This window comes from Nanorana parkeri, unplaced genomic scaffold (assembly GCF_000935625.1).
Source record: "Nanorana parkeri isolate BGI_ZX_2015 unplaced genomic scaffold, ASM93562v1 scaffold415, whole genome shotgun sequence".
In the NCBI taxonomy this organism is placed as follows: domain Eukaryota; kingdom Metazoa; phylum Chordata; class Amphibia; order Anura; family Dicroglossidae; genus Nanorana; species Nanorana parkeri.
Genome location: NW_017306683.1, coordinates 906,029 through 929,379, shown reverse-complemented (window position 1 = coordinate 929,379; position 23,351 = coordinate 906,029). Strand labels below are relative to the sequence as shown.

General features: G+C 41.3%; 1 protein-coding gene across 1 annotated transcript in view; it reads left to right on the top strand.

The window, feature by feature from the left end:
- Positions 1 to 21,616, top strand: part of LOC108789668 (uncharacterized protein C6orf132-like) — a 42,205-nt gene extending 20,589 nt beyond the window's left edge. Inside the window, exons 2-5 of the mRNA XM_018559752.1 lie at positions 2,436 to 2,539; positions 9,332 to 9,404; positions 15,830 to 19,133; positions 21,425 to 21,616. Of these exons, the coding sequence (XP_018415254.1) occupies positions 2,436 to 2,539; positions 9,332 to 9,404; positions 15,830 to 19,133; positions 21,425 to 21,518 (3,575 nt within the window). The 3' untranslated portion in view covers positions 21,519 to 21,616. The remainder of the gene's footprint in view (positions 1 to 2,435; positions 2,540 to 9,331; positions 9,405 to 15,829; positions 19,134 to 21,424) is intronic.
- The last annotated feature ends 1,735 nt before the right edge of the window (positions 21,617 to 23,351 follow it).

The following is a 23,351-nucleotide window of genomic DNA, read 5'->3' as shown; positions in this document are numbered from 1 at the left end:
AGGGGGGGGGGGGGGGGGGGGCTACACTAAAAAAATCCTAAATCTTATAAGTAAAAACTCCATATGTAGGCTTCAAAAAGTGCTAGTTGAAAGCATTTGTATACCTTTTTAGAAAGGCTAAAAGTGAGCCTGTGCCCGGACTATGCACACAAACATACTTGCATATTTGAATAAGCAGTAAAGCCACTTTACAATAATGCCTCATTTCCCTCTGTAGCTATAGGCATTCTTTAAAGTTCACAACAGAGGCACTAAAACCTTAGTGTTTTTCCTATTACTTTCTATTGCACCAGAATCTTGGTAAGGTGGCTGTTAGAAATCAACCAAAAACCCTGCTTGCAATCTTTGTTGTGAACTTTATGGATCTTTTGAGAATTAATTATTTCACTTTACATTACAAGCAGCTAGAGAGGTCAGGGTTGGCTTGTTTTTATGCCCTTTTACTGATTTGTTGATGTAAATACTTTATTAGCCATAGCCTGGCCACAAGAACTCTAACAATAACCGTTTATGGGGTATTTTCAATAAATAAATGAACTGGGTGTGGTAAATACTTGATACCACCGTGAAAAGGTTACATAATACAGTTCAGACAAACATCTGTATTTTGAACTAATATCTCATTAAAATATATAAAGAAATAAACAAAATTGAGCACTTCATAAATGTTATCATTCTAAATGTTTAAAAGTCTCAATTGTCAATGTGTCACGTGTTTTGGTACTGACTAACTGTACCAAGCTTGTTGTATTATACTCAAAACCTTAAAGTGTATGTCCAAGCAAAACCTTTTTCTTGGTCTAGAATAGTGGAGTAAGATTAGAACCCCTGCATGTGTCCCTGTTGCCGAAATGTTTTTTTTCCCTCACTTCCTGTCTGGTAAAAGCATTGTCAACCGGACAGGAAGTGAGGGGTAGATATATCGGAGCCCGGGATAGCAGTAAAAACTTGACGAGATCCAGTCCTTCTCCACACTGAACTAATCCTTCTCTACTCTATCCAAAACTCTAAACGCTTTCAGTGCACAAAGTGTGGTAAAACAATTTCCCAAATGTTTCTTTTTTAGTGTAGGATATCCAGTACATGCAGCTAGTGCCTAGACACACCTAGGGCAGCTGCCCGGACATTCTCACTCTATTCTAGATAATACCTGTTATAAACAAGTATGACACTTCTTTTTGCATACCGGTGCGAATGATATGACAAGTATGTCATTCCTGGTTATTTTTAGCTACTGCTTTCATTTGCATATCCACCACAATACATTATTTTACCATTATGTGACATTTGCATTCATTTAGTTTTAGACTACAAGGATATCCGTATTTTTCATTGTTGCTATTATTGATAGAGTGGGTGTGGGTTTTTTAATGACAACCTAATGGTGGCTGCTTTGTTGCAAAGTTTAAAGAACTATGGGAATTTAAACAAAACTTACCCTTGTAGTGGGGCTAGCCACACACTGCAAGGGTTAAATACTAATTTTGTCTAGGCACATCAAGCAGATATACCCACCTTATCCTTGGTCTTAGTGCTCACCTCTCCCCGCCTCTGCTCTGGCTGTGGTATGTCTTTTGGCGTCCTCACATGTAATGCAAGTCAATTGACCCAATGTGATGACCTCCGTGGTCCTTAGACCGCCAGAGCGAAAGGGAGAAGAGGCTATAGGAACTAGTCTAGTAGCATGGTGGAATTGAGGATCATGTAAGTATATATTTGTTTTATTTGAGCCCCCTAGACAAAATGAGCACTTAACCTTTGCCTGCTGGGGTAGCCCCACTGCAAAGGCAAGTTTTTTATTTTTTTTAATTCCTGGCGTTCTTCTTTAAATGATTGTACACAGTGACATTTCTTAGTTCTAAAAATGTGTTTTCCTTAAAAGCTGGTTGGCTGTAAATCTGTAAAGTTTTTTGTTTTTTTTCCCATCATTAATTCTGAAGTGAAAGCACCGGGAGGTACAGGGACCTATAAACTAAAATACATTTTAAATGTCATTTGTACTTTGAGTCAAATTATGATTGCTTAAAATGCTTTTAATTGGTTCAAAGAACAAAGCAAAATAGCCTTGAATTAGGAAACAATGTATATAACCATATAGTTGTAGTCCTGGCTTTGACACATATATCAGCTTTGCTATAATTTTCGTCCCAGTACATGACAGCTACTAAGGATAATACCCATATAACGAGCTTTAAAAAGGTTTGAGCACCAATTAAAATGAATAAAAAATGTGTCCTATTTTGGCATTCAGAAGGCGTAGGTTGATTGTGACCAGGTATTATTTTGCTCATAAATTATTTTGTATTCTTCTATGTGGTTGCGACCAGATATAATTTTGCTCATAAATAATTTGTATTCTTCTATGTGGTTTAACAAATCAAACAGATGTGTGGGTAGCTGTATGTTAACCACCGATTGTGTCTTTTATTTTGCAGATGACATACACAACTCCTTTTCATTCCTGGATGACTCTGGGACTGCAACACTTAAATCTCGACCCGGTCCCCGCGTCAGACCAACACTTCAGTTCTCAACCAGTGTAAGTATTCTACAAAGACAAAATATCTTGTGTGTTACAATGATTCAGCATTCTGTATTCTTTCCTGAAGTTCTTAGAAAAAATAGATTCGGAGTGTTAAAATGTTTCATAATGCTGGCGTCTAGTTTCTGCTTGTTGTGTCAAGTCCCCTGCAAAGATTTGAAGTACTGTATATAATGGAGTTTTGCTTTCAGGTGGTAACAGCAAGCCGAACTTGGTGATCTATCTAGCTTTTATATTGAAGGTTGGCATAAAGCCTTTGACATAGATTAGTTTTGTTGCTTTGCATAAAGTCTTTTTAGAGCATAATTCTGAAGTATTTACTGAGTGGGGCTATGTACAATATTGCATATATCGATGGCCAGGGAGGTGGTGTGATTGTACACACTACACAGTGACATTTCTTAGTTATAAAAATGTGTTTTCCTTAAAAGCTGGTTGGCTATAAATCTGTAAAGTCTTTTTTTTTTTTTCCCATCAGTTCTATCATGTTAACAAATAATTTGGTTCATGTTGCCATATTAAGGGCCTGTTCATACCGAAGTGTCACATAAATCATACAATACCATGTGATTAATATATGCTATTGTACAACATCATCAGTTGCATTGCCATTCAATTGAATGGCACCCTAACGCACACACAGATTTTAATTGAAAAGTGGAAAAATACTTAATTTAGATGGGCGTGCACAGCCATACAGTGTGCACGCCCGTGCTGAGACCTGCTCTTGGGAGGGACAGGTGCTGCGTGTGATTGCGTGCAGCTGCCTGTACCTCACTATGGGTAGGTACATGCCAACCCAAACCTGCACATCCGTCCAGTTCCGGATCAGTGTGCCCACACTTGGATGCACACTGTCCATAGCATAGGGAGGTACCGGTGGCTGCATCCAGCACCTGCCCCTTCAAAGGACCTGTCCACACCCATGTGAATGAGCCCTTAGGAAAACAAAATTCATGCAGATAGAAGATGAACATTTTATAATAGAGTAGATAGTAAATACAGTATAAGTGGAGTTCCACAAAAAGATAAATAGGTAGAGGTTCAAGTAAAACTTGAAGGAAAATGTGTTAAAGCCCCACTCACACCTGTGAATTGGGCTGAACACTGAGTCCCACAAATTCCTCTGTGAGGCTAATGCGATCTGCTTTGGGCAGGAGTTGCTGTATAATCCATTGACAGGTGCCACCGCCTGCAGCTTTTCGCAAGTCATTCACAAGTAATTGGACATGCTGCCATTACCTGGTTATGACCACACCTGGATGCCGTCTTATTTTTGTCCAGGATTCATTCACCTGAAGGTAGTTGCAGCATGTGTCAGTATTGTGAATGGCTGTGGGCGGTGGTAGCTTTCTGCCCACAGCAGATTACATGATTCTCATGGAGAAATAGTGAAACTCATGCAGTTGGCCCCATTGGCAGGTTTAAATAGGGCTTAAAGCTTAACTCCACCCAAAAAAAGGGTTTTGTTTTTGCTTTTGACTATTTTGGGGAAGAGTTAGGAATTGGACCTCCTGTTAGGTTGTGACCTCGCTGGGGGAGATTTCCCTTTACTTTCTGTCTTAGTTCAACATACTTTAGTGATCTCCCTGGAATGCTGTTTCCCAGCCCCCTGGCTGTCTAAGACACTACAAGTGTACAGAATCTTAGTTCTGTCTTGTACCGGAACACCTTGTTTTGTTAAGGATCAGAATACAGAGTTGAGCTAATATTTTCCCAGTGTAAATATTTGAGGATGCTTGTGTAATACAACATATTTTTCTTTGTTTGCAATTTAACCCATTTGATATCTATATGATTTTATACCTGGATCTGCTAGGATCATTACACAAACATTTTCTTGTTTTACTGGTCCTAACCTGGTTCACAATATTGTGACACTTGGTAAATAAATCTATAGGAGATGACTAATGTTGCCAAAAATGTGTAACCAATAACTGTACTGGGGAAAAAGTGCTTCCTATAGGCACAGGCCTACTGTGTCTAATAATAGTCAACCCTGTTTATACTTAAAGGAGAACTATGGGGTTAGGGCTTTTCCCCATAGTTCTCCTAAGAGTAACGGGAGGACACAAACTAGCGTCCTCCCATGACCCAAAGCTCAGTAATACCGCGAGCTACGGCTCGCGATATACTGAGACGCCGCAGCCGGAACGGATCCCGACAATTCTGTCTGGATCCACCCAGCTGCGTGAGTGACAGCTGGCTCTGCCTATCTAGAGGCAGAGCCAGCTGTGCTCACCCCCTCCTCCGTCCGCTCCGCCAGTCAGCGCTGGAGGATCGGACAGGGGAGGGGGGATCCCTGCAGGGATCGGTACTGCTGCCTCATTATTAAATATCCCATTGTATAACATAAAACTGCAAAAAATTGCTAGTCATTGTTCCAAAATCTTCCTCCATTTAGTATTCCATTTTAACATTGAAGCCTAAATCCACCATCCTATTCACCCAGATTAATACCTGCACCCACCAGGGGTGCTATTTCAAGACTGCACTTGCACAGTGGCTACTCATCCCAGCACCATTCTAAAACCGCATTAGGGGTGAGCGGCTCTGGTGAAACCCGTGTGGAAATCCTGATGAATCCATCAGTTCTTTTGGCTTCCAGTCCTACTACAATTAAATTAATTTAGCTCAAATTCAAATGACCTAACTACAATAGGATTCAAGTCTCTCAAACAAAAACAGAGCTTAACCTCTGCCGTGCCAATGCTACAGACTGCCAACTGCACTGGACCCAACAAAAGTTATACCTTTTTATACCCTTACTTGCTACCAAGCTTCATAACCTTGATTTGTATTGTGAAATCTTACAAATTTAAAGTGATGCTGAACTCAGTGTACTTGAATGCATTTTTAAGATTGAACTCCTAACTATTCAAGAACACTAACAAAAATGTATCTTATTTGTTTATCACTCTGAAATCTCTGAATTTTTGCTGATACTGTCCTTCCGTCTGGAGGGTGGCTACTTTTTGTTCCTCAAGCTTGCTCCAGTGATGGACTATAACTTCAATACAAATTAGTAAACTAAATGTGAGATTGTAGTCCATCACAGGAGTGAGCTTGGGGGCTGAAAAGCCATATTTTAAAAAAGTGACTGCTCACAGACACCTCTGCCTTTCAGCAGCTTCTCTATCCCTGTCCCCTCTGATACCAGCTATTCGACTGACATCCTGTGTTTATGGCAGCTTCACCATCGGCTCACTTTTTCAGGAGGCCAAGCAGAGTGATTGGGAAACGTCTCCTATTTTCACCAGTCTCCTTTAGACTTTGTGTCCCGCTGGATCTGATGCTAAAGTCCTGATGTTTTTCAAAAGCGGACTTTTCATCACTGCTGTTTATACTGTCACTTCACAGGTGATAGTACTTAAAGTGATGCTAAACTCAGGAGTTAAATCTTAAAAATACATTCAAGTACCTTTTTAACTATTACCAAAAACATATTTTATTTGTGCATCGCTTAGCTGTAGATCCTCCAAACCATTTCTGAATTGGTGCTGACATTGTCCTTCCTTCTGGAGGGTGGCTACTTTTGTTCCCCATGGCCCCTGTTTGTGTTGTAAAGTAGTCACCACTCCAAGCTCACTCCTGTGAAGGACTACAATCTCATGTTTAGTTGACTAATTTGTTTAAAAATTGTAGTCCATCACAAGAGTGAGCTGGGAGCGGTGGCTACTTTATAACACACAGAGGGACCATGGGGAATAAAAGTAGCCACCCTCCAGAAGGAAGGACAGTTCTATACCAATTCAGAGATGACTGGAGGAGCAACATCCGAGTAATACACAAACAAGATTTGTGTATTTTTGTTAATAGTTAAGGTACTTTACATAGTCATTACATAGTATTTGAGGTTGAATAAAGACATTAGTCCATCAAGTCCAACCTATTAGGATCTCATTCTTAGGGTTTAGTGGATCACGAGTGGCCTGTTCAATAACTTGTTGCATTCAACGCTTGAAGTTTAGTGTCACTTTAAGACTGCAACTTTTCCAATCTAGACTTCTTGCATGATAAACAGGCAATGTCACTGTTGGATGCTAACTGCTGGATGTCCTGGTCACCACTTTATACTACTTTGAAAACGTTATTGGAAGAGCAGATCTCAACTGAAGACCAGCGGGCCATTAAATCTCTCAAGCCCAAAAAGAGTCGGGGCCTTGCCTTTTTGTACAGCACCAAATTGTAAAAAATACTGATCTTCAAACTCGACATCATGTAAAAACTTTCAATTGTGTCCAACGTTACAATAGAGAAAATAAAAAGGTGGGGTTTTTTAAGCACCAAATGACAAGTCCAATAAGCTCCAAGAAGAGGTTTTTGATAGAAAAATATTTTGGATATTTTGGAGCTCATTGGACTTTTTTTTCTTTTCCTTTTTGCTATTGTCACCTAACTAGGGGCTGTCACCTAACTACTCAGGATCTGCGCACCACAATAAATTTGTTCATGTGTCCAAAGTTGTCCATAACTTTAATCCTGACTCCTGACCGAAGCTATGCTTGGCACCCTGTTTGTAATATATCAGCCCTTCAGGTGTGGTGAAACTACAGATCCCATGATGCATCTGTCTCTGGGAGTAATGCCTGTGGCTCTGAGAATCTTGCAATGCCTCATGAGATTTGTAGTTTCACCACAGCTGGAGGGCCAGAGGTTCCCCACCCCTGTAATATATGGTCAGGTAAAACAAACTAAGATATATCCATCATTTATTTCTTCTAAGATGAATGTAATGTTTTTGTATGTAGTTTTGTTTCTCGCATTGTCAGCAAAATACTTTGTCCTTTCTTGCAGTTATGAATACCTTATGACCTCATTTACTGCTTACATATCATAAAAATGTACATTCCACCATGGTAAATCAATGCAACGTTTCAACTTAAGAAATAACAATAATCTAATACAGTGAAATGTGTCTCTTGCATTCATATCTTTAAGAATGCAGACCATACACACTCATGATGAAATGTAAGACAGGCATTGGATAATAAAAGCAAACTACACTATTGTGTTTGGAGTTGTAGAATAAGTCCCATTTATGCTAAGGATTATGAAATGGAGGCATCTCCACCAGCTGGCTACTGTATTCCGACAGCCAGTGCCTGCAGCTGTCAGATATTCAAACTGTGACTGCAGTCACTGTGTGGCTAAAAATTTTACATCCAGCTGCTTCAAAAATGTTGTTGATGCAGGGAGCACCGGCAGCCCCACTCACTGCTCAACTTTCAGCCAATTCATCAGGAAACACTCAAAATTCAATCCGTGTATGGCCAGCTTTGGAACCATTGTCAGGTTTTTATTGTCTTTGTATCCCCACAGGGTAGGTTCACCCTCCTCTATTTGTCCTGGTCACTATTGTCACCAGGACAGAATGTGATGGGAAATTCTAAATTTACAGTCACTGGAACAGAAGGTAAGGTTACATTTTAATGGGGGGACATTTTCCAGTGCCAAAAGTCAGAGGGGATTTCCCCAAAGAGGGCCTCCTCTCCTCATCATTCCATCACTGATGCTTCCATCTTCATCCGGTCTTCTGGGCCAAGAGTCTTTGGCCTTCTTCTCTGGCGGGACCAAGATCAGGCACAGGAGGTCTGTCCTGGCATCCATCACTTACTCCTGTAGAAAACTCTAGCAGGCAGGGGAGAGATTTTATATTGCAGAAAAGCCTACAGAAGTGTCTAAAGGGTTCTGTCCTGCCTGGTGTATGAGAGCTGCATTGAGATGAATGTCTTAATACATACATGTGCTCAGTTAAGGAAGAACTCCAGGCAGAATAAAACTTACCCTTCCAGTGGGGCTACCCCCACACTGCAGGAGTTAAAGTGCTCTTTTGGTCTAGGGTCGATAATAACCAAGATATACTTGTCTGAACCTCTGCCCCACCTAGCTGCTAGACCAGTCCCGGCAGTCTCTCCTCGTCCGCTCCAGCAGGGGATTGTCACTTTGTGCACTTAAACAATTGCAGTGCAGGAGTAGTCCCAATGCAAGGGTTACGTTTAATTCTGCCCAGAGTTCTTCTTTAAATTTATGTCTTGCTGTTTTGTGCTGAGCTGAACATGGGCTGCATAATCAGCCTGCATTAATACCGTTCTTCTGATAGAAGTTTTTCTGATTGGCTCTCCTGTGTGTACTTGGCCAATGCTGTATGTGAAGGCATACATTTTGGCACTCTTAGTAACACCCCACCTTACTGGCTTTTGGACAAGGTTGGAAACCCTAGCGTGGTCTCAGCGAGTATCTTTGGTTAGACAAACATTACTCAGTGTCAAATAAGCAAAAGATTTTGGTGCCATCCATTGTGTGAAATGGAACAGTAAAGTCTACAGACATAAAGTCATCACACTAGAATAAGGAAAAATAAGTCTGTGAAGGTTCTCATTCATCCAGGTCATGGTATATCTGTAAAAAAAGTCAAGGCAACTGTATTTTTCTTGAAGACGTTTCACTGTTCATCCAACTTGTTGGATGACCAGTGAAACATCTTCAAGAAAAATAGAGCAAGTCCAGTTGCCTTGACTTATTTTTTACAGATAAGGAAAAATAAGGTTTGCTGTGTTCATTATTTCTTTCTTTTTTGTTAATCAGATTAAGATTTTGTTTGAATAACCATTAGAGAGATCCAGTAGTTGTAAAATAGGCGAAACATCTCCGAAAAGTATATGTGATACAAATATCATGTATTTGGGGAAGCTAATCATAAAAGTCATGTATTTGGGGAAGCTAATCATAAAAGTTATTGATGCCTATTTCCACCTTTTTCTAATTACTTTACATTTTTAATTTCAGAACACAGATACTCAAGGACTTGCTGTACCTACTCCATCTGTCCCATCAGGGTATTCTGACAATGCTTCTATAGGTAAGCTCAGTGTCTGTCCTCTTTTTTTTTTTTTTTTAACCTACAGCACTGGTTCTAAAGTAAAGTTACCAAGGATCATGCCAGATCAGGGGTGATGACATCACATGCCAGTTTACATTCAATTCCCTAGAGGCAGACATGGGGGTCTTGTAATTGCAGTTTTTTCCTCCATCGCAAGATGGAGGAAAAATCTGTATGGACACAGATGTCAAAGTGGTGACCGGCTCCATGCTGCTGTGATCTGTGCACAGATCCTCTCCTGATCAGCTCGTGGGAAAGGGGCCTAACACCTAGTTGGGTAGTCAGGGATTTATAGAATAATCTCACTGTTTGGCTTTGCGGAGATCATACTATTATACAGAGTGACCTCAGGGCCCCGATGCAAGAATCCATGAAATCCATTGTTTTTAAAAACAAATTTTAGACAAAAAAAAAAAACACACTCTCCTCTTCCATGTCTCCAGATCCCCATTATCTCCCCTTTCACGTCCCCAGCTTTCCGCTCCCGGACCCCACACTCTCCTCTTCCATGTCCCCTTCATAGTCCCAGCTCCCTATATCACCCCTTCATGTCCGCAGCAGGCCTCTTACCGATGCAGCTCTCTATTTGGCAGCAGCGTTTTGTGTGATGAGGGGGCGGGGATAACCCGCTTCCCACTCATTGGCTGCTGCGCCGGCTGGATCATACTTCACGCTGCGCCCGGAACAAGGTGAGGGGCGCAGCGTGAAGCACGTAGGGCCCAGGACAGGAGGAAGAGGTCCCGGTACTGACATTAGCGGTTACTGGGATATTAAATATCCTGCTAATCAGCGGTTACCAGGAGCCCCTTCCTGTCCTAGGCCCCCTCCAAGTGGCGGAACTCCAGGGCCTGGTCGCAGCTGCGACCTCGGCGACCCTGGTAGTTCCACCATTGCCGTTTTATATGAAAGGAGGTTTTTCCAGAGGATAAAAAACTGCAAGCTGACCTTCTTTATACAGTATATCATCTATATTGATGCATTTATAGATGCAGTATATCTAAAGCCAACTTTTTTTTCATTCTAGATTGTGTAGGGAATGTTAGAACACCTGTCAGGTTTTTGTTTTTTTCCCTTCTGTGTCACATTCAAAAGATTTCCCTTTTACTTGCTGTCTTGTAGACACAACAGTAAGGGAGAAGAAGTTTGTCTAGTGAGGTATCACTAAGACAGTTGTCATTGGAACAAGTGTTCATTTAAAAATTATTCCTCCTATTCCTGTACAGGTTACAGCTCAAAATTTAGATTATCCCTAATTTTCATTATTGGTGACACTGGTCACCGGGACAACTATAAAAGGGTGAATCTGTCAAGCATAAACACAACCAACAGTAAAAACCTGGTAGGGGTATTAACACTTCCTCATTATATCCAAAATCAGAGAGGCAGAGTCAGCTGTCAATCAGGCAGCGGGGTAGATCCCAACAATATTATGCAGATCTTTCCCGGCTGCAGTGCAGCTCTGCGCTGTCAGCATGTAGTGGGCAATAGCCCATTACAATTGGAAATGTCCTCCTGTGACCCAAAAGAGAACTATAGCCAAAAAAGGTTTGGCCATAGTTCTCTTTTAAAGACTTGATGAGGACAGTTATGTTGTGACATATCTTTTATTTCTGATCTAAGACTTTAAAGAAATGTCTCTTTAGAACAGTAATGCCTTCAGCCACAGCATTCTGTGAGCTTGAAGCCAAAAAGGAAAATGTATCATTTTTAACAGCTGTTATACGTTAGTCACCTGGTACTGAGGAATTGCAGGCATCAATCAGATGCATAATCCAGATTTTTACTGCACCTCCAAAAAAAGCTCCAAAACCACTACAGGTAGTTAAATATTAAAGGAGAACTATGGGGTTAGGGCTTTTCCACGTAGTTCGCCAAAGGGGAATGGGAGAACACAAACTAGCATCCTCCCGTCACCCAAAGCTCAGTATACCACGAGCTACGGCTCGCGGTATACTGAGACGCCGGAACGGATCCCGACAATTCTGTCTGGATCCACCCAGCTGCATGAGTGACAGCTGGCTCTGCCTACCTAAAGGCAGAGCCAGCTGTACCCGCCGCCTCCACCGTCCATTCCGCCAGTCAGCGCTGGAGGATCGGACAAGCGGGGGGAAATCTGAGTGACAGTTACGGCTCTCTGCACGGATAGATTGAGAAGTGAGCGAGCGCCAGTATGTATTCACTCCCCAATTTACTGAGCCGACCTGTGACAGTTTCATTGTCATTGTCACCGGTCGGCTCAGATTATGAGGCTGAGTGAAAATCACTTGCCTCATAATTCTCTAACTACCTCCCGGCCAGCCGTGTATAAACGGCCGTCCGGGAGCTTCCTGGATGTAACAGGCCGTGTATACATGGCCTGTTAGTCCTGCCCACTCGTGTGCGGCGCGCGATCGGGAAAGACACTATTTAAAAACAGGCAGCAATGTCTGTTAACATACAAGTGAACTGCCGACTATAGAGCCGGCAGGTCGCTTGTATGAGGTCCCGGTATGTGGATGCACCCTCTGAGGCTTCCCCCTCCCGCTGATCCCGGGCTCTGCTGTGCCCGGTGCGAGCCCGGGACCAGCATAGTGCCTCTCTGACGGGATTAGAGTGAGGTCGGTTCACGATCTCCCTCCGGTCCCCTCTCCGCTGTCTGAATGCGAATATGATGTATATTGCATCACTTCCGCATTCTCGTGTCACTTTCCAGTTTCAGATGCTGGAGAGAAGCTGATGAAGCAGATCTGTGCTTCATCAGCTTCTTTAGGGGGGTTCTAGGTGACATTAGGGGACTTGGAGACCCCTGATGTCTCCATAAAGAGGACCTGTCGCATCTTTTGATATAACATAGGGGGGTTTCTCAGCCACCTCGGTGATGGCAATAAAGTTAAGTTAAAAAAAATAGGAAAGAAAATAAAATTTTCCACAATTTGTTTTTTAAAGTCCCCACCCCTACATACACGCATGTAAACATGTGTCAGGTGCGCATACCTACACCGCACATGTTACATATCGCCTCAAACGTTGCAGTAAGAGCAATAATTTTAGGGCCATTAATCACTGAGAACACTAAACTGATGAGCTGTAAAAGCTTTTAAAGCGTCGCCTACGGTCAATTTTGGGTATACTAGTTTTTTGCGGGTGCGCACAATTTTTAAGCTTGACATGTTTGGTGTCTATTTACCCGACGTGACCCCGTGTTTTATATTTTACCAAAAAATTGGGTAATTGTTTTATAACATAATGTAAAAAAAACTTTTTTTCCCCAAAATATTCTGTAATTTTTCCTGAATATAGTAACAAAAAGAAAGCTCTATCTGTCCCCCCCAAAATTGTATAAAATTCATATCAGTACAGCGTTGCATGACGGAATACACTGTAAATGTCAAAGTACTGCAGCGCTGAATACTGAAAAATGGCCTGGCCAGGAAGGGGGTCTAAACACCTGGTCAGCAAGTGTTTAAACATTCTTTTTCTGCTCTCAACGTACTGTTAAGGAGAACTATGACATGAGTGCTTTTCACTCACCTCCTAGTTCTAGCCGACCTGTGATAATGAGACTGTCACAGGTCGGCTCAGTAGATCGGGAGGTGAGCGAACACATACCGGCGTTCGCTTACCTCTCGATCCTGTCACAGCTCTCTGCCGGCTGGATTCTGGCGGAATGGATGGGGCGGGTACAGCTGGCTCTACCTCTAGATAGGCAGAGCCAGCTGTCGCTCACACAGCTGGGTGGATCCCGGCATAATTGTCGGCATCCGCTACAGCTGCGGCGTCTCAGTATACCGTGAGCAGTAGCTCGCGGTATACTGAGCTCAGGGTGACGGGAGGACGCTAGTTTGTGTCCTCCCATTACCCTAAGGAGAACTATGGGGAAAAGCCTTAACCCCATAGTTCTCCTTTAAAATAGTTTTGGCTTTTAGGAGAGCTGTATTAGAGGCCATATGAATCTGGCTGCTCACCATATTTAATTAAAAGAAAAAACAACCCTTAGTATTGTGGCTAATAGGGATGTCCAAGTACAAATGCTAGTACCCTCTCTTCTCCAATTCCATTTTCTGATCATTTTTCTTAAAGGGACATGTGACATTTTTTCTAAAACAATACAGACTAATTATTGTAGGGCAATTTCTTTATAATGATGAACTGTAACTCAGTCCATGATTCAGCCATGGAGAATGGCAACTGGCTATCGAGGACTACAAATCTCAGCAATCCATGATTATTCAGCAAGGGAGAATGGAGACCAGCAATGGAGGACTACAGCTCCCATAAATCCATATTATACAGGGCGGCGTTTTGGTCTCCCCAGGACTACATGTGGGTCTCTCCAGGGTTGTACAGGTGGGTCCCGGGCACTGTAGGCAGGTGCCGGGCTCGTGCCAGGCTCCAGGGCTTTATGGGCAGGTGTGGGGCGGTCCAGTGTTATGCCAGTCTTGGGGAGGAGGTGATGTGTGGCCAGATCGGCACTGTCGGACAGCTGCGGCGAGGTCCCCACCAGGCTGCCTGAAGTCCCCAGCAAGCATGGGACCTCAGGCAGCCGCTTGTGTTTTAAAAATTTAAGGGCCGGTATCGGCCTTTAGTTTCAAGGCATTTTCACGAGTACAATTACTTGTGAAAATGCTCTGTATCAGCCCTGTACTAGTATCGGTATTGGGACATCCCTAGTGGCTAGTGATTTCCTTACCTTCCCTCCCTTACTTCCAGTTGGACCAGCACACCACATCTATCGTGTATCTAAAAATAAAACTGTGGACTCCCACTACACCCAGTTTTTGCTGGAAGCATGGGATGGGTATAACCAAGAATGGCCCATTATACTTTGCTGATTCAACCTGGCCTTTTGTGATCCTGGCTGTCACATGCTTGGCTCTCACCAGCCTGCATTCAGTTTAGCAATCAAAACATTACTTTTTGGGTCTAGCTGGATGCAGTGATCAGTATTTGCTTCTTATAAGGGGCCATTTACACTTGTGCATTGCGGTAACATGATAAAAATTTGCTTTTTCTGTGCAGTACTGCAAAACACAGCATACTGTGGAGCTATCCACTTTAAATTGCACACTTAATGCACTAGTACAGTATCTTGGAACACCTTTGCACTGCTGTGTACCACAATGCTGTATCAGAAAAAAATTGTATTTTCATAGATTTTCATTGGTAACTCATTCTAACAATGTGCTGTTGTAACACAAGTTAAGATGTGAATGATCGTTGAGGATTTATATTCATTTCTGTATTTTTAACCTCACAATATACTGGAAGTGTTTTGATAGTTTTTTGCACATCAATGTAGGGAAAGCCACATTACAACTGGCTCAAGCAGCATCTGAATGTCAAGAAAACATCACCATTTTTTTTGTTTTGTTTTTGCAATACTGTAGGTAAACGTTGTCGGGCATATACTGTATGGCATGTTTGTACGACATAAGGTTTATAGTAAGGCCGCTGATGCATACAGGGGTTCATATAGTTAATTAGTGATGAGCCGAACATCCCCGTGTTCGGTTCGATTTCGAACTTTTGAACATGGGAAAAGTTTGAATTCAAACTCAATGCAAGTCTATGAGGGTAGAACTTTGAAAATCAATTGTCCCCATTTTGAAGCTTTGTATGCAATTTATTTGCCATAAAATGGGTATGGGGATTCGGGTACTGCCTTGGGGGACATGAATCAATGAAAAAAAATGTTAGGAAGGGCCCCATAAAAAAAAGCGTAGGGTTCCCCCAAAAGTCCTAACAGGCCCTTAAGGTCTGGTAGGAATTTTGAGGAACCCCACCCCCCAAAATGGGTGAGAAAGTGGGGTCCCCCCTAGAATTCCATACCAGACCCTTGATCCGAGCACAGTGTTGACGACTCGACGGATTAAAAAAATTAAAAAAATAGAAATAATTAGAAAAAAAAGACTGCCGCCCAGTCCACTGCGATGAACACCCGCCGCAGAATGGCATTTTGACAGATGCCAACAACTTATAAACAATTGGGGCGGAGCTAGCAGTGACGGCTAGCTCTGCCCACCTGTTTACAGTTGTAACAGGTGAGCCATGATTGGGCAGAGTCATCCTGACTGCCCAATCATGGCTCCCACAGTTCTCTGTGCCCTGATTGGGCAAAGTTGTGCACCTCACCTGTGGTCAGTTGCAAGCCTTTAACCAATTATGGCTTCACAAGGTAATTGCATTGCATTGCAATAATTGCATTGCTTTGTGGGGCGATCAGTGGCCAAATAGCCCGCCGAACGCTCTGATAGTTCGTGTGTTTGGTGAGCACACAAACTAGCGATGTTCGAGTCGAACTCACGTTCGAACATCGAGCCCAACCCTACAGTTAATGTTGTCAAATCATAACTGTTCCCAGATATGTAAAAAAAAATTGATTTGCAAACCATAAAGTAATCACATTAAATATTTTCTTATTGTAGGTAATGGACCAAAGATGAATGGAAACTACAGAATGTGTAGTTCTGTTGGGGATCTGCGCTTAACCAATTATTATGAACATCTCGATGAGGACATTCCTGCACCACCTTCTATGCCACCTCCACCACCACCTTCTATGCCACCTCCACCACCACCTACAAAGTTTCATGCTGCTCCACCCCAAGAAAGCCCTCCTTCGTCCACAATTTCCTCTCCTCCAGTATCTCCAAGTGTACCAGACTTCATACCACCCACTCCATATTCTTCTGCAACAACCGTACCTAATTATGAGCCTTCAACATACACTTCTACAGTTTCTCAACAACGCCAGACTGATAATTCCAAATGGAAATCGGAAGGAGCAAAAGATATGCCTATAAGCTTGCCCAACAGGTTTTCTTTAAATACTGCTGCTTTTCAGCACAATCATGGACAGACAACAAGCTATGTGGATCCCCACTCATCTTTGCCAAAGACCTTCAAAGTTGCTCCTCCTGCCCCAATGAGGACTTCATCAATACAGTTACAGGAACAACAGAATATAAACTACTCCACAGAGCCTCCACAATCACCCCTACCTTCTAGTTTCAATCCTAGTGTACAAGCCAAGCTTTATTCAGTATCAAACCCAAGGCAACAGGCTCTGAATGATGCATTAAACAAAAGAAGGTCAATGCTTATCATGGAGGATCTACAGGATCTGTCTCAAAAGGATCATGCGACTCAAAGCAATGCCAGCATAACAGATTCTACAGCTTCTGGGTCTTTGTCTCTAAAGTCTTCCATGAATACAAAGGCAGCTAGTGAACTACATACAGAAAGTAAGACTGGCATATTAAGTGATGATACACAATTAGAGCCTGGGTTTAATGACTATCTCCAAAAGCGTTATGCCAAAATTAATGCAAATGGAAGTGAATCACCATTATTGGTTTCTGGAAAAAATAAGGATGGATCAAAACGTCCTATGAGCAGTATTGAATTTTCTAAAATTACATTTAATGAAGATGCGTATAAACCAAATGGACATAAAAGTACAAAAGATGCTGTAAAGATCATCTCAGTGAAACCTATCTTAACAGACATGTCACTATCAAATACTGCAAATGCTGCAATAATTAATCATCAAGCTCCTCCTACACCACCCTCTATGCCCCCTCCACCACCTCCAACAATGACACCACCCAAACCACCAGCAGTGCCACCACCTCCTCCCCCACCACCTGTCACAGTTACACCACAAAATACTTATCCTACTCCTAATTTTGTTGCTCCACCACCTGCTCCCCCTCTTGTGGCCTCTATGCCACCAGTTCCTCAGGCATCCCCATTGCTTCCTCCAAAACCAAAGACAATTTCAGCCTCTTCTACATCACAAGTAATTATTCCTCCTCCGCCACCACCAAAAGCCCCACCAGCACCTCCACCACCTTTGCCGAGTCAAACTGGTACATCTACTCCAGAACCACAGTTGCCTTTACTTGAGGCACTTCAAGAAAAACAACGAACCCTAAAACAAATCTCTAAAATGTCTATAGAAGTTAGACCTGCTCAGGTATCTTCTATTAATGTGACTAGCGATGATGACCAAAAGGCTAGAGTTGGTAAAATTAAGGGCGAGTTAGAAGCTCTCTTCTCTCCAAAGAAAGATGAAAAATTAAGAGATCTTAAAAATTCTCGCCCAAGCCTGGAAGTAAATAAAAAGAGTACTAATGGAAATACTACTCAGAAAAAAGGTGGAGAAAACACCATTGTGAATTCTTTAATGATGAAAGTACCTCATATCCCTTCTGTACCTGAGAAAATAGATGTTGATGAAGACACTTCAGACTGGATACCTAAAAGTAACAACACAAATTTTCAGATTCCTGAACCAGACTATTTGCCAGTCACACCCATTAAAACAATGGAGAATCCAGCATATTCAGATTTGCAAAGTGATATTGCAAAGCCCTTATCCGAGATCTCTTCAAAACCAGCTTCCCCTCTAAAAGCCACAGGTGTAGTAAGTATAAAACAGAATGATATTCCAACCTACAAGCCGCATCGTGAGAGGAAGGCATCAGCTGAAAGCTTGGCCTTGAACAAATTACCCCTTGCAGTTTCAGAAACAACTCCAGTGGTGAGTTCAAATAAAGATGAAGCATCTGCATATCCAACAACTTCATTAAAAACAGAATCTCTCATAAAACAAGAGGAAGGCATAAATACACATCCTGTCACAGGCGAACAGGTGGAAAACAATTCTCCAATGGCTTTGCTTCTGGCTGCAAAGAAACGGGCCCAAAAGGGTAGCCGTTCTGTGGGTCTAGAACGTAGTAATCTGCCCAAAATGTCAGTTTCAAGTGGGTTAGTGACAAGTTCTTTGACTTCTCAGTATAATGATGATATACAAAACACATTTGTTGTTGTTCCGAAGAAAGAAAACGAGGGACAATTTGGTCAAGAGCAAGTAACCAGTTTTAGTTCTAAATCGAGCAGTCATTTGGGTAATGTTTCATCTTCTTCAAAATGGACAGATGGAGAGTTTCCGTCATCTAGTGTAAATATTTTAGGGTTAAAACCCAGTGATGAAAAGGGAAGTTCAATGCATGTGGGGGAAAAAAATGTTGTACAGGTTCCTACGAAAGACCGAAATGAAGAATTTTGGAAAGTAAAGTCTTCTGTCAACAAACTCCCCAATTCGACAAATATGTCAAATTCCATTGATGCATACACATTCAATATCTCCTCTGTCCCATCACCTGTGCCAGCGTCAAAGACATATGAGGACTTTAATTATGGAATAATACCTCCTCCAGCGCAATTCATGAGCACTTCACCATCCACAGATATTAACATGCATCAGACGGATAGATTATATGTTAACGAGTCAAAATCTGATTTAAGATCGGAATATCAGTGGAATAATAAAAGTGATTGGCCTTTGAGATCTCAGACAATCTCAAATAACAGTGACTTTAACAAGTACACAAGTGATAATTACAGCACCGGAATCAGCAGAGATCCACATAAAGTTTCCCTAATTAAGAAACGACTCTATATGCCGGATCCAGAAAGCTCAGGGAGCTACGGAAAAAATACACACTCTCTAAGGTCATCAGCTTTGCCAGTGTCTTATGGTCATATGCATTCTCTACCAACTAGTTCCAGCATGGCTCCAGAACCACGGCGTTCTAGCAATCCTTCAAGGTATATGCCACAGGGAAGGAGAGTATCTTCAGAAAATATTAACCAAAGGGTACCAACTATGACTGATATGAAATACAAACCTCAAAACCCTGAATATGGGAACTCAATGAGTAGGTAAGCACACACATATACTAAATCTATGAAAACCCTGAAGTGATTATAATTATTATTATTTTAATTTTCAATGTTTACCCATCTGCATACCGGTCTATTAATCAGTCAATTTATAAACCATCAACAACTTTATCCAAGTTTGCAAAGTGTTAAATATGCCTGAATAGGCTACTATTGCTCTGCAAATTGCAGGTATACAATGTCCCAATTTGTTTTTGCACCATGTCTGTCTATTTGTTGCTTTTTTGGAAGGGTTCCCTATTGCTTTGAGGTCTATGATGGATCTATTATTTAATGATAATAAATAATTTCCTGTAGCTTGCCATGTGTTCCATGTCAGAAGCAAATAAAAATACACCTGTGCACACATCTTCACACTGCATAGCTGTAGACTACAGCAACATAATGACTGTGTTCTTATGCGATACACCAATTGTTAAATCAATACTGTTCTGCTGCCTAATTTTAGAAGCTTGCAATATGCTGGGTAATAATTAACAGATATCAACACAATATAACACTGCACCAAATAAAGTATTTTCTCCGGCTTTGCTGTGATTTGGTCACACTTTAAGATCTGTTTGAATTGCTTTAGTTCAAGTGAATCTCAAAAGTGTTATCAAAGCAGTTTGAAGCTGAAGCAAATGTATACATTTTGCTGCACTGCATTGTACAAGGCTTTATAGGTAAACCTTTGGGATTATGCACATGGGTGTACAATATGCTGTGTTCAGAACCATAATGTATATGGATCTGAAGGCAGCAGTATTGTGGTCCGCAGCGTTTAGCTGCGGACCAAATCAAATCCAGAAAAATCTGCATTCATAGTCCTGTGGTTGGACTGTAATAGTATACGAACAGACCGCACTATCCAGAGAATTCCACTACTTCAGACTTTATTGAACTTCACAGCAAATCCAGTGTAACAGTGAAATAAAGTGTGTAAAGCAGCAAATACCAGCACCGCAAATGAATATGAATAAGCCTACGGGTAAAACATTTGAGGTTTTAGCTGGTTGGGGGGTGTGCGGTGCTGGTATTTGCTGTTTTACACACTTTAATTCATGGTTATACTGGATTTGCTGTGAATTTCAATGATGTCTGAAGTAGTGGAATTCTGTGGATAGTGCGGTCTGTTTGTATACTACTACATTCCAAGGTGGAGACGCACCTATTAGACCAGCACCTGGGGAGTCCTGATGGCGACTAAGGAATTAGAGCGGTGAGATTTCCTTTTGGCTCTACCTGTGTTTGGACTGTTTTATACTGGTATGCAATGTAATCATTTGTGATATCGTTTACATGCGTGCTGCATAGTTGACCCTGCTGCTGCAGCTCAGGACCTACATCTAAACAATGGTATGCAATCAGCAGGCATAGCTGCCACTAATTGCACACTATTGTTTACAGGTTGGCCGTGAATGAATCATACATGCAGCACTGCATGCGCACAATGACCTTGGCCTTCAGTCATTCAGAATGAATGATGGGCAAGGTCATTCTGTGAATGTGTTGCAGCTGCTGCATGAGTGATTTTGTTCAGGACCCACATGTAAACAATTGTGTTATAATCATGTCGGCCCTTCCTAGCGGATGGCTCATTTGAATCATTCACCAGGCATGGGTGAAGTAAAGGCCATCCAAGCTGCCTGTATGCATCTCAGCTCATACAGACATAAGTGGGTATGCCTGAGTCCAGATGCCGTACAATATGGCTGAGTGCATGAGGCCTTATGCATCCATGAATGCTGCCCACTGACCAGGAAACACGTGGCTTGCTTAGTCCTTTTCATAGCCCAGAGACAAACAAGCATAGAACTGTGGAGAATGGCAAGAAATGTCCAGCTTTATTGCTGCTGAGTGTCCACCCATGACTACTGACTGAACATGCATAAAAGCATTAAACGGAACTTGTGAGAATGGATAGAGGACCAATGGCCAGCGCTTTGGCTGTGTGTGTTGTGTGTTTTTTGTTTTGTATTTTTACAACCTGGTAGGGGCCACCAACCCATTTTGCTGGTGGCACTGCGGTATATGGTATTGCTGACCTGATATATTTTTTTTTTCAAAAGCACACAGAGCCAAGTATCAATCATCAGTTTGTTTACTAAATATAAGTGTAACATATTTAAAATAATATATGTGAAATGTATATATCCTATAATAAAGCAACATGACCTACTATTTCCACCAACACCAAGATACACTGTACGGTATTCTGTACAGTACTATATTCTCACTATTTTGCATAATCAATACTTAACTGATTTTTGTTCTCTAACTCCCTACAGACAACAAAGTACTTACCAGCCAGGCATGACCTTCACTGTGAGGCCAGGCACCCGGCAGCCAATATCACAGATGTATCAAGCAGGCTACCTCTGAAGGAAAGAGTTCTCCTGAATACCAAGGGCCTATAGTCTTGCCTATACTGTAAGCAGATATAAACAAGCCTGGAGATGCTGCTTGTGACTCTGATCTGACAAAATTGGCAATTTTAACATACCGGTTTGTGATTACTTGTTACTTTCAGTGTCTATTATACATGTGTAAAAAGGATATTTGCTATTTGAATGTTATCAATATATACCCCTATTGGCTTAATTTGGTAGGTCAAAGTGCACTGACTGTGTAACTATCTACTGTATAGCATCCAATGGGATCTCAGTTTACTGTGGTAAAATGTTTGAAAACTTTTTCTATTGGTTGCTGCACTTTGCACTGTCTTATTAAATGAGCCTGTGCGTACGTCAGCACTTTGGTCTTTGCCTTAAAACCTTGGGATTTATACACTCCTATCAAGTTTGCAGGAACAAAAATGACTTTTGAGCAGTTCTAACTTTGGAGCTAATCAAAAACCTTTAGCATATGTAATATTATTTTTATCTTCGCATTTCTTTGAGAATTTATTATACTCTACCTTTAAACTCTTTAATGTTCTATGTCTATTTTTACTAGATATTATTGATCATATGTTTGACTGTACTTTATTTGTCTTGAGGTTTATAAGCAGTTTTATTTTATAATTATATAAATATCTATTATAAAGATAATGCCTACTATGTAAAAATGATGTACATATATTATTATAAAAGGAGATCCTTACAAGGATGTCCCAAAGAAAGCACTTTTTGAATGTATATTCAATGTAAATATATATATGTATGTCAGGCGTTCTTTTATGTGCCTTTTGTTTATAGATATTCAGCATTAACAGTTTATTTTTGCTTTTAAAGAGGACCATGAAGCTTTTGCATGTTCTTTCCTCAAGGTTATTTTACAGCAATAAAATATTTTATGCAAAGTACTTTAACTGGTGTGATATTTTTGTTTTGTTCTATCCAAAACTTTAAGGTTTTGTCTTTACATGCACTTTAAAAGAAACCAACACAAATACAGAGCCATTGCTGCCTTCTCCTGGACATTCTATTTGTGTTTGCTTGCTAGCAGTAGATATATGCAAAAAAATTTAGGTTTTAATTATACTTTAAAGCAAATCCAGTTTTTGCAAGATACAAATACTTTAACTGAAAGAATCTCAAATTTAACTTAATATTTTAAGGCTGAAACTCCAGCCTTACTTCAGTCTTGTACAGTTCTACAGTCACCTCCTGTATTGAAATTGCTTACACAGATTTCACTGTACATGGTGAGCTTCTCCCAGTGTGCATTGACAGCTGCAGCAAGTCAGATAGAACACACCTAATTCCCTGAGTGGAAGACAATCCGCATCATCTAATTCTTACCTCCCCAGCCTAACTGTCCATGAACCACTGTGTTCATTAATTGGATTGCAGTTCTCTCAGTCATGGCAGCTTAACATCACATGTGGGCCTTATCTAGAATGGTCTGAATTCAAATGTGGGTAAGGATTAGATGTCTTGGCAGGTTTTACTGTAGTTGGGGCATTGTGGTAGAGATTCCTTCGCTTCCTGCCTTGTGAAAAGGCTGTCCCCAGGACAGGAAGAGAGGGTAAACCTCTCTAACAGCAACACAGACAGAAGTATATTTTTAAAGTGGGGGGATGCTAGAAACTCTGTCGGTTTTTTGATGTTGTCTGTTCCCCTGTTGCAGATTTCCCCTCACTTCCTGCTAACAACTGTGATTTATGTAAAATACAAGATTAATAATAGAATATAATTTGGAACAAATTTTCACAAAGTAAAGAAGAAATTATTTGCACAGGTATGTGTGCGAATGTGTGTATGTGTATATATA